This window comes from Haliotis cracherodii, unplaced genomic scaffold, assembly GCF_022045235.1.
Source record: "Haliotis cracherodii isolate W230 unplaced genomic scaffold, xgHalCrac1.p SCAF_11, whole genome shotgun sequence".
Taxonomy (NCBI): domain Eukaryota; kingdom Metazoa; phylum Mollusca; class Gastropoda; order Lepetellida; family Haliotidae; genus Haliotis; species Haliotis cracherodii.
In genome coordinates this window covers 4,877,502-4,890,118 of record NW_027266266.1, presented here as the reverse complement: position 1 = coordinate 4,890,118, position 12,617 = coordinate 4,877,502, and the positions used below count along the sequence as shown (strand labels likewise).

The 12,617-nt window shown below is 37.7% G+C and overlaps 1 protein-coding gene across 1 annotated transcript in view; it reads right to left on the bottom strand.

The window, feature by feature from the left end:
- LOC139455266 (uncharacterized) overlaps positions 1-12,248 on the bottom strand; it is a 35,278-nt gene extending 23,030 nt beyond the window's left edge. Inside the window, exons 1-5 of the mRNA XM_071236818.1 lie at positions 12,194-12,248; positions 3,746-4,038; positions 1,914-2,419; positions 734-845; positions 140-314 (exon numbers count right to left, since the gene is read on the bottom strand). Coding sequence (XP_071092919.1) covers positions 140-314; positions 734-845; positions 1,914-2,419; positions 3,746-3,962 — 1,010 coding nt within the window. The 5' untranslated portion in view covers positions 3,963-4,038; positions 12,194-12,248. The remainder of the gene's footprint in view (positions 1-139; positions 315-733; positions 846-1,913; positions 2,420-3,745; positions 4,039-12,193) is intronic.
- Positions 12,249-12,617: the final 369 nt, after the last annotated feature.

The following is a 12,617-nucleotide window of genomic DNA, read 5'->3' as shown; positions in this document are numbered from 1 at the left end:
CACTAGGCTACCCGCCCCTTCCCTGAAGAAAAAAACTAAAATATCCCAAATAACAAAATAAAGGCAAGGCAAAATACATTCCAGTTGATAGAAGAACCACTTTGATTTATACAAACATAATACCTGAAGACTCATTCACCTGTTTTGATCGAAGAACGCAACTTCTTGTCTAATAACTGATCCAAACAGCTCTTTCCTAAGTCTGGCCACCAGTTTCTGCCCTGCCAGGACAAAGAACCACGCCCTGATCATGCCTGCTATAGCACCTCCTATGAAGACCCCCAGCAGAATCAACACAGTCCTGTTGAGGTCATCTGCAAACAACAACACACTCCTACAGAATCTAGCATCCCAATTCTATTATCATTTGTTTGTTGTTTACCACTGAACTCTGCAATATTCCAGCTATAAGACGGAGGACTGTAAATAATCAAGTCTGGACTAGACAATCCAGTGATTGACATCATGAGCATTGATCCACCCAATTGGGATACGATGACATGCATCAACCAAGTCAGTGAGTCTGACCACCAGATCCCAGTCATCACCTTTTACAACAAGCATAGTCGCCTTTTACGGCAAGCATGGGTTGCTGAAGACCTATTCTACAACAAACAAACAAACAAACATCACTTTGCTTCGGATAAAATCCTGACTGATATATTCCTGGTGATGTGGCACGGGAATGTCATGATGCATCCAAGCTTCAGTAAATCATCACAGCTCTACTTACCCATACTCTTCTGGGCAGCATCGACCACCTTCCCAAAGAACAGGGGTCCTACCATGCTGGCCGCACTGGACCCCAGCAGAGCTACAATCCCAACAATAAGAAGTCCCGCTTCCTGCAACATAGACCAGCAAGTGATGACTGACCACATGACTTAAAATTTTCATAAATAATTCTCGTTCTTCTCTACGGATCAGCATAACTAGTAATATCATAAAGTGATATTATCATTATAATAAGTCCATTTATCATAATTCCATGTCAGAATGATGAGATGTGATTGGTTAACGTGATCGTGATAAATACTATATATCCCGCCATGGAGGGAATTAAATTTCTCAGCAGGGCAATAAATCTCTTATATCCCGCCACGAGCAAGTCAGGCTGCAGGTGGATTTCTGAGAGGCAGAATAAATCCCTTACACCCTGCTTCCAAGCAAAAACCTGCACCCTTTTCAATGAAAGCCTCGCGATATATCACAAGCTAACCCCCACTCAATGGAACAGCTGTTTTCTATCAATTTTGAATTTGTATTAATTTTTTTACAATGCCATTTTAAAACATGTCGGTAAGATAAACTTGAGCTGAAGGCGAGTGGTATAAAAACTAAAGAGGGATGCATTAGAACAGTGAACATGCTACAACTTAATATTATAACGCTTCAGATTCCATTCACCAAGTGGATGCTCAATGTACCATGACATATATGACATATGACACAGTTGAACCAATCAACTCAACTCGAAAGGGTGCACAGGAATCAAGCACGCACGAATATGGTGTTAGCGTTGGGCGTCTCAACGTGCGTGATTCACGTGCACCCTTTTGAGTTGATTTGTTTGGTTCAACTGTGTCATATGGCCCTGTGACGCAGGGGTAGCATTATGCAGATGGCTGTTTCAATGATGCTTGTTCCACCCGTGACAAACAGGTCTGGTTGTTGATGAAATATAGTGATAGCTAAATAGACAGATTTTTTATTCATGCACCGATTGTCTTAAAATGTAATATCCAGTTATGTATGACTGTTTAATAATCTCATACCAACTTTGACTGAAGTAGGTCCAATAGTTTTTCAGATATTATAGTAAACGTCAGTACCTTAAATTACCTTCCAGAATATATATAACAATGCAACGATCTGGTCAATTCATGGCATATGACAGCCACGTAGATACCTACCGGTTTCGCTAACGTCACAAGTCGTTTAAGATCCACAGCTTTCTCGATCGGTTTCCCTTCTTCATCCAGTTCCTCCCCCTTTGCGTTGACTCTGTGGATGACACGGATAGACTCCAGCTTCCGCAGCGCCACAAAACTCCACAGACACATGAAGAACTCCAGGAGGCTGAAACAGGTGGCGCTGACCACGAGGGCATAGTACGTGGGGTGCATCCCGGGGTAGGAGGGGTCTTGCAGGATGGAGTACAGCACCAGTCCCCCTTTGGTGGCCGAGAACGCCAGGAACGCAAAGGAGAGGAACACGACCAATATGTGAAACACTCTCGCATTTCTGCGGAATTTCTGCTGGAATGGGTGCTGAATCTGATTATAAAATGATTCTTCTAGGAGTCTGTAGAATGGGACCAGGAACAAGGCTTTACAAGCGGCAATAATGGCGAGGTCAAACACAGATTGTCTCAGATGAAACCTCAGAATGTTGTCAACAAAGTAACTAGATGTTCCTCCTGAAAAATTAAATGAAAATTTCCGTCAAAACCCATAACATGATAAAAAAAACTCCAATAAAGCTGTGTTTGATGAAAAATATTCTTTTTATGTAATCAAATCAATATTGACAAAATATTCAATTATGTTTTACAATCTCATTCAAATCAGATTTTACTCCAATATGACAGACACCTCAATGCATAAAGATCTGAGCACATTTCCACGGGAGGTCAGTTCAGGTGACCTTTCTAATCAGCCAATCAGGGTCAAGGCTTCTACACGTTCTAAATTTTTGGTACAAGAGAGCGAAGCATTCAGATTGAAGGCATATCTGATTTCTGTATCTCGAAAAAGAGCTAAAACGACATCTCCCAAATGCTGAAGCCCTGCGATTCTATAGAGGAGGACACTTTCAACACCCTGTTGTTTCTGAGACCACTGGCATCTACACCAGAAAGGGGAGCCATCAAAGGAATACTTGTCTCCGGCAGGTTTTTTTGGTGTTAAATTTGAATTGGTATGGAAGAGAAATGAAACTGAATTGTCTTAGAAAGCTGACATCTGATTGGCTCGAGAACCCACTCAATCTTCTTAAGATTGGGCAGTCAAAGGTCAATCCAGTATCACTTGATGCATCCCATTAAAGTGTTAATGTGTGACCAACTCGTGTTATTCTGGGACAAGTAGAATAGCGACTTGTGCCCCTCTCATGGCCATTTTTGTGACTGGGTTCCGTCAAAGAGCAAACGGGCATAGCTAAAAGAATTGCCAACTCGTTACCTACTGATTCACATATATTTCCCCCATATATCCTATACATTTCAGATGTTATTGAAAAACATTGGTACTTACAGTATCATACAGTATGATTGAACACATTTGACTGTATCTTGGGAATATTCTTAAATGCAAGATATATGTAACATCAAAGTTATTCCTGAGGGATTCTTTGACTGAAGTACTTGAAGTCATATGCCGGTAGTCGTATTTACCGGTAGTCGTATTTTCGCACATAACCTTCATTGATAGAGGGATGAGTCTGCTTGCAGGTTACAGAAAGGGGCGAGTGGTGACAAAAATATGAGCCGTTTGATCTTTAGTAGTGTGGTAAGAAGGCATAAAATGGCCTCTAAGTGATACAGGTCTTAGATGTTTACCACTTTGGTGAAATTTCCGTGCAAGAATATTGTGCTGAGAAAGTAATGATCAAATCTAATTCAAACCTACAATCACAGGATCATAGATTGCCCAAGGGAGGCAACTCTGCACATGTGGCGCCTTAGACAACCTGTTCCCCACCCCTGCAAGCTGATGTGCATGTAACCATTTCGTCCCATGTTTACCTGTCAACCACAGAATAATGGACAGCACCGCGTCCACCAAGACAACAGCCTGGACCACGTTGACAAATCGCAGTGTTGGCAGAGAGTACCATGTTCGGTAATGAGCCTTGGCGTCGGGCTCAGATATGACAACGACTTCAACATCGCCGTTTGGAATCAGGGTTTTCTTGGGACTGTAATCTGGGTTGTTTAACGATGAGCCCCGCCCGTCTGTCATGGTGCAAGGTGGATGAATGACGCTGCAATTCTGGATTAGAACTGTGTCTTGATGACTTACTCTTCCTTACAGGTACCTGTAAAAAATGTAATAGTAGTAGTAGTAATTATAATAATAATAAATAATGTAATTATAATAATAATAAATGTAATAAAAATAAAAATTAAAAATATTTAAAAAAAATGTAATAATAATGATGATGATGATGATGATGATGATGATGATGATGATGATAATAATAATAATAATAATAATAATAATAAAATAAAAAATAAATGAGGCAGGAAGTCAGGTTTTAGCAAATGCCCCATGTCATAATATCACGACAGTGGAGGACACTAAGAACTGGCTTCAAACAGTAAGCAATATGGAGAATTGAACCCAGATCTTTGGCATGATTATATTGAACACAATTACCACTCGGCTTCCCCAACACCCATTACAGAGCATCTTCATGAAGGATGGGAGTTAGCTGACTATAAAAGTCCGGTTTCCACCCTTGCCGAACCAGGCTCCAACTTCCAGGCTCGATCGTGGGGCCACCAGTGCTATAACAGGTCATGTCCCTTCTGTGTCCCTCCTACTGGCCAATCAGATTCCACTTCTCATATCACTTATAATTGCTTCAAACAAAATGGCGGCACCCAGTGAAGACGATCTCGATCATCGATGATCAAGATCTATATTGTGATAAAACCGGCCTTAAATAGTGAAGGGCATCAAATCACTTGAGCAAGTTGATTAAAATCATGAAAAGACTTGGAACATATCTGTCAATGCCCAGTTTGCGGTACACATGCTTTGCAAATCCTTCAGTCGACCGAAATCTGGACTTTGAAATCTATGTTGTTATGAACCGGATGTCTAGTTCGTAACGCAAATTTGATTGGACTATGCATAGCCTCGTTAGTCCAGCCAAAATGTAACTCTGGAATACCAGCCTGGTTCGGCAAGGGTGGACACTGGACTTTTTTAGGCAGTTAACTCCCTTGCCTCAGGAAGATGAGTACAAAGTGGCTGTAATGAAATACACATTGACTCTAATTCTGTAAATTTAAGGGAAATATTATAGTTTTTGTCAGATAAACACCATATATGGCAAGCATGGTAAATATTGGTTTGTTTTACTGAATTGCCGGGATATAATAATCTTCTGCATCTTGTTTTCTCTGTGTACACTGTTTGAGCACTATGTTCTTTTTATGTGCATTTTATTAATATTCATAAAAAAAGTTCTTCAGCAAGACTGTAGAGCTACACATCGCATTTGACAAATTATCATGATTATATTGCAAAAATATGATGAAAATTAAAAAATGAAAGAAATACAAACATTTTATTGCAAGGTTAGCGACAAACCAATCACAATAATTCATTCATTAATTTATCAGTGATTTGTATCAAATTTCGATATTTAGACCAATAAAAATCAGAATAACTAACTTTTAAAATGTTATTTGTATTCCCCCAAAACCAAATGTTGTCCAAAGCAGGTCAGCATGTTTGTAATTTGTACAACCAATTGATTATTATACACACGAACCATTATACATGTAAGTAGTACAACCAATTGGTTATTATACACACAAACCATTATACATGTAAGTAGTACAACCAATTGGTTATTATACACACAAACCATTATACATGTAAGTAGTACAACCAATTGGTTATTATACACACAAACCATTATACATGTAAGTAGTACAACCAATTGGTTATTATACACATGAACCATTATACATGTAAGTAGTACAACCAATTGGTTATTATACACACAAACCATTTTACATGTAAGTAGTACAACCAATTGGTTATTATACACACAAACCATTATACATGTAAGTAGTACAACCAATTGGTTATTATACACACAAACCATTATACATGTAAGTAGTACAACCAATTGGTTATTATACACACAAACCATTATACATGTAAGTAGTACAACCAATTGGTTATTATACACATGAACCATTATACATGTAAGTAGTACAACCAATTGGTTTTTATACACACAAACCATTATACATGTAAGTAGTACAACCAATTGGTTATTATACACATGAACCATTTTACATGTAAGTAGTACAACCAATTGGTTATTATACACACAAACCATTATACATGTAAGTAGTACAACCAATTGGTTATTATACACACAAACCATTATACATGTAAGTAGTACAACCAATTGGTTATTATACACACAAACCATTATACATGTAAGTAGTACAACCAATTGGTTATTATACACACAAACCATTATACATGTAAGTAGTACAACCAATTGGTTATTATACACACGAACAATTATACATGTAAGTAGTACAACCAATTGGTTATTATACACATGAACCATTATACATGTAAGTAGTACAACCAATTGGTTATTATACACACAAACCATTATACATGTAAGTAGTACAACCAATTGGTTATTATACACACAAACCATTATACATGTAAGTAGTACAACCAATTGGTTATTATACACACAAACCATTATACATGTAAGTAGTACAACAAATTGGTTATTATACACACAACCCATTATACATGTAAGTAGTACAACCAATTGGTTATTATACACACAAACCATTCTACACGTTATACATACACAAAGTCAATCATCTTAACCCTCCTATAAATATACAGCCAAATTGTCTTATCAAAGAAATGTTTATAAAGTACCCAGTATACAAATGCCACAATCAAACCCACATTGCTTGTCATGTCCCTGTAATTACCTACACGATCACAAACATGATAGCACTCTGTTATCTCATACATGATAATACTATTTGGTCAAACATACTAACGCCGACCTACAAGCCTATCAATACAAATATTCAGTTTGTGGCAACTAGGCCTAATTTATTTGATATGTTCACTTTTCGGGCCAGCTGACTTCATCCAAGTGAAGGACTCTTCAGACTGCAGGATCATCATCATCATCATCATCATCATCATCATCATCATCATCATCATCATTTACTACACTTATCCAGATACTAGTATCTGCTCAAATGCTGTTTATTTGTTCCCTGACTGTATGCATTTCTGTCAGCATTCTCGACTCCACGTGGAGTATACAACCCAAGCTGCCTACAAGTACTAGGGGTAATTGATGGTTTTCACATCCACCTCACATATCGGGTACCCATTCCCTGCTGCACGACCAAGAGGCATATTTGAACAAAGTCACACGTCCAGGGTGACACCACTGTTTTGACACTTGCGGATCGCGTGTATGTACGTATTACATGTTACAGTCTATGTTAACGTCAAATGACCGTAAAACATTTCACTGTCACAACTCAGCTGGAGATTTAAAGGATTTGTTGAACATATTGACTCATTCTGCTGGCATAAAAACTTAGGAAAACATAGAATTGGATTTGAATTTTTACAGTTTTGTGTCACCATTTTCATCACGTATATTGTTACTTCATTTAAAATGTATTTGTCAGCTGATACAAAAAATAAACAATATGTAATCCTACTTAGTGAAGAATATCAGTAAATCTGTCAAATAAATTGAGTAAAACAGACCCATGCCAAAATGTCCAAAAGCAAAAACAGCCCCAAAAGATTGGTGAAAATGGCCCCTTAATTTATATGGTGTTAATCTCATATATACACAGTGTAGGTGTCCATCCGATTATTAGTCAACAACCTAATCATCCACTCCAGAATTCAGTGTCAGCAGTACATGAACAAAGCGACTTTCTCTCAACACATTAAACACAATATTGGTAAATGCAACAACAAAATAAACCTAATGTGCAGCATTCATAGCACCGACCAGCGAACCATACTACCCTTCTAAACATTTACAAAACACTAGTGGGACCATACGACCCTTCTAAACATTTACCAAACACTGGTGGGACCCTACATCCCTTCTAAACATTTACAAAACACTAGTGGGACCATACAACCCTTCTAAACATTTACAAAACACTAGTGGGAACATACTACCCTTCTAAACATTCACAAAACACTAGTGGGAAGATACAACCCTTCTAAACATTTACAAAACATTAGTGGGACCATACAACCCTTCTAAACATTTACAAAACACTAGTCAGACAAAACAACCCTTCTACACATTTACAAAACATTAGTGGGACCATACAACCCTTCTACACATTTACAAAACACTAGTGGGACCATACAACCCTTCTACACATTTACAAAACACTAGTCAGACCAAACAACCCTTCTAAACATTTACAAAACACTAGTGGGACCATACAACCCTTCTACACATTTACAAAACATTAGTGGGACCAAACAACCCTTCTAAACATTTACAAAACACTAGTGGGACCATACAACCCTTCTACACATTTACAAAACATTAGTGGGACGATACAACCCTTCTACACATTTACAAAACACTAGTGGGAACATACTACCCTTCTAAACATTTACAAAACACTAGTGGGACCATACAACCCTTCTAAACATTTACAAAACACTAGTCAGACCAAACAACCCTTCTAAACATTTACAAAACACTAGTGGGAACATACAACCCTTCTAAACATTTACAAAACATTAGTGGGACCATACAACCCTTCTACACATTTACAAAACACTAGTGGGAACATACTACCCTTCTAAACATTTACAAAACACTAGTTGGACCATACAACCCTTCTACACATTTACAAAACACTAGTCAGACCAAACAACCCTTCTAAACATTTACAAAACACTAGTGGGACCATACGAACCTTCCAAACATTTACAAAACATTAGTGGGACCATACAACCCTTCTAAACATTTACAAAACACTAGTCAGACCAAACAACCCTTGTAAACATTTACAAAACACTAGTGGGACCAAACAACCCTTGTAAACATTTACAAAACACTAGTCAGACCAAACAACCCTTGTAAACAATAACAAAACACTAGTGGGAACATACAACCCTTCTAAACATTTACAAAACACTAGTGGGAACATACAACCCTTCTAAACATTTACGAAACACTAGTCAGACCAAACAACCCTTGTAAACATTTACGAAACACTAGTCAGACCAAACAACCCTTGTAAACATTTACAAAACACTAGTCAGACCAAACAACCCTTGTAAACATTTACAAAACACTAGTCAGACCAAACAACCCTTCTAAACATTTACAAAACACTAGTCGGACCATACAACCCTTCTACACATTTACAAAACACTAGTTGGACCATACAACCCTTCTACACATTTACAAAACACTAGTGGGACCATACGACCCTTCCAAACATTTACAAAACATTAGTGGGACCAAACAACCCTTCTAAACATTTACAAAACACTAGTGGGACCATACGACCCTTCCAAACATTTACAAAACATTAGTGGGACCAAACAACCCTTCTAAACATTTACAAAACACTAGTGGGACCTTACAACCCTTCTAAACATTTACAAAACACTAGTCAGACCAAACAACCCTTGTAAACATTTACAAAACACTAGTCAGACCAAACAACCCTTGTAAACATTTACAAAACACTAGTCAGACCAAACAACCCTTCTAAACATTTACGAAACACTAGTCAGACCAAACAACCCTTGTAAACATTTACGAAACACTAGTCAGACCAAACAACCCTTGTAAACATTTACAAAACACTAGTCAGACCAAACAACCCTTGTAAACATTTACAAAACACTAGTCAGACCAAACAACCCTTCTAAACATTTACAAAACACTAGTCGGACCATACAACCCTTCTACACATTTACAAAACACTAGTTGGACCATACAACCCTTCTACACATTTACAAAACACTAGTGGGACCATACGACCCTTCCAAACATTTACAAAACATTAGTGGGACCAAACAACCCTTCTAAACATTTACAAAACACTAGTGGGACCATACGACCCTTCTAAACATTTACAAAACATTAGTGGGACCAAACAACCCTTCTAAACATTTACAAAACACTAGTGGGACCTTACAACCCTTCTAAACATTTACAAAACACTAGTCAGACCAAACAACCCTTGTAAACATTTACAAAACACTAGTCAGACCAAACAACCCTTCTAAACATTTACAAAACATTAGTCAGACCAAACAACCCTTGTAAACATTTACAAAATACTAGTGGGAACATACAACCCTTCTAAACATTTACAAAACACTAGTCAGACCAAACAACCCTTCTAAACATTTACAAAACACTAGTGGGAACATACAACCCTTCTAAACATTTACAAAACACTAGTCAGACCAAACAACCCTTCTAAACATTTACAAAACACTAGTGGGAACATACAACCCTTCTAAACATTTACAAAACATTAGTGGGACCATACAACCCTTCTAAACATTTACAAAACACTAGTCTGACCATACAACCCTTGTAAACATTTACAAAACACTAGTCAGACCATACAACCCTTCTAAACATTTACAAAACACTAGTCAGACCAAACAACCCTTGCAAACATTTACAAAACACTAGTGGGAACATACAACCCTTGTAAACAATAACAAAACACTAGTCAGACCAAACAACCCTTGTAAACATTTACAAAACACTAGTGGGAACATACAACCCTTGTAAACAATAACAAAACACTAGTCAGACCAAACAACCCTTGTAAACATTTACAAAACACTAGTCAGACCAAACAACCCTTCTAAACATTTACGAAACACTAGTCAGACCAAACAACCCTTCTAAACATTTACAAAACACTAGTCAGACCAAACAACCCTTCTAAACATTTACAAAACACTAGTCAGACCAAACAACCCTTGTAAACAATAACAAAACACTAGTCAGACCAAACAACCCTTCTAAACATTTACAAAACACTAGTCAGACCAAACAACCCTTGTAAACATTTACAAAACACTAGTCAGACCAAACAACCCTTCTAAACATTTACGAAACACTAGTCAGACCAAACAACCCTTGTAAACATTTACAAAACACTAGTCAGACCAAACAACCCTTCTAAACATTTACGAAACACTAGTCAGACCAAACAACCCTTGTAAACATTTACAAAACACTAGTCAGACCAAACAACCCTTCTAAACATTTACAAAACACTAGTCAGACCAAACAACCCTTCTAAACAATAACAAAACACTAGTCAGACCAAACAACCCTTGTAAACATTTACAAAACACTAGTCAGACCAAACAACCCTTGTAAACATTTACAAAACACTAGTCAGACCAAACAACCCTTCTAAACAATAACAAAACACTAGTCAGACCAAACAACCCTTCTAAACAATAACAAAACACTAGTCAGACCAAACAACCCTTCTAAACAATAACAAAACACTAGTCAGACCAAACAACCCTTCTAAACAATAACAAAACACTAATTGGACCAAAACTGGAAGAAGAAGCACCAGCTTACGACGCACTAAGAGACAGACTCCAAACATCAAGATTCTACATATTTAGCAAGGCAGTGACCATAGCACCAGGTACAATGACAGGCAACTGATGCAGAACAACCACATTTCTCACATGACTGAAATGATTCAATATAAGATGCTTTAAATGATTGAATTAAGCAATGTGTATTGAACTTTCATATATAACTCAGCATCTGCAGTATTTCATCCGTATAGTCTACAGAGACGTCTAAGCATTCACAAACACTTTCGACTCCTGCATAAAATACCTTGTTTTCTTACATTGATTAATATGGATCGATATTTCACTCAGTTTGAATGAACGAAGAAAGCTACATGTACAATACCTACCTTCAAGCACAGCAGTTGTTTTCCAAATGAAACCTTTATGCTGACGTAGAACTTAAATAGTCATTTTCTAAGAATAGTTAGCGTTTCATCATTATTGACTAGGGTCAGTGGATCTGAAAGAGGCGTGTGTTCTCACTTTTTGAACCCGCGATGGACTCTTCTAGCGACTTGTGTGTCATCAGTTATCATGAGTGTCGGGTATACTCAGTCTAGATCAAGCTCTACGTTTTTCAACAGGATTCCAAAGTCATTGGTTTATCGCGACATTATCTCACACATAAAAAACTCTCACCACTGGCGATACCATTCACAATGCACTGTCAGCATGGCCGTGTCTACCGGTAAAAACGCCGTGTCATCTTGTGTCTAAACATTATTCAGGTAATCGTGACTGCTGTTTACCTTGGTTACGACTTTAATTGTTAAGATACCATGAAGTACACAACAACTAGGGTTATAACAAAATATATTCACCTGCCCCGTCTGCCAAAGACCGAAATCAAGAGTTACATAAAATTTGACATTACCTCAGGGTGAAATTAGAGTTATCTGCCCTTTATCGTTTCCGGGTCCAAACAAACGGTCTCTTCCGGCAAACGATCGTCGCTATTTTCAAGGCAAACACACACTATCTCATAACGGAAGTGTATCACAATGTAACTGCCCTTGCTTTTATGATCACGTGACTGGAAAAAATACAATATCTGTAAATTATAAAAAACTACATAGGTCTAGATCTATATATAACCCGTACAGCGGAGGATATTTTCGACTGACCTGACCTGGTAGAGTTTATTTATATCATGGGCTGTACAGCCACGATTGAAAAGTCCACATTCTAGGTCACAGATTCGTTATGATATATATATATAGTGCGCATGCGGGAGGTCTAATCAGT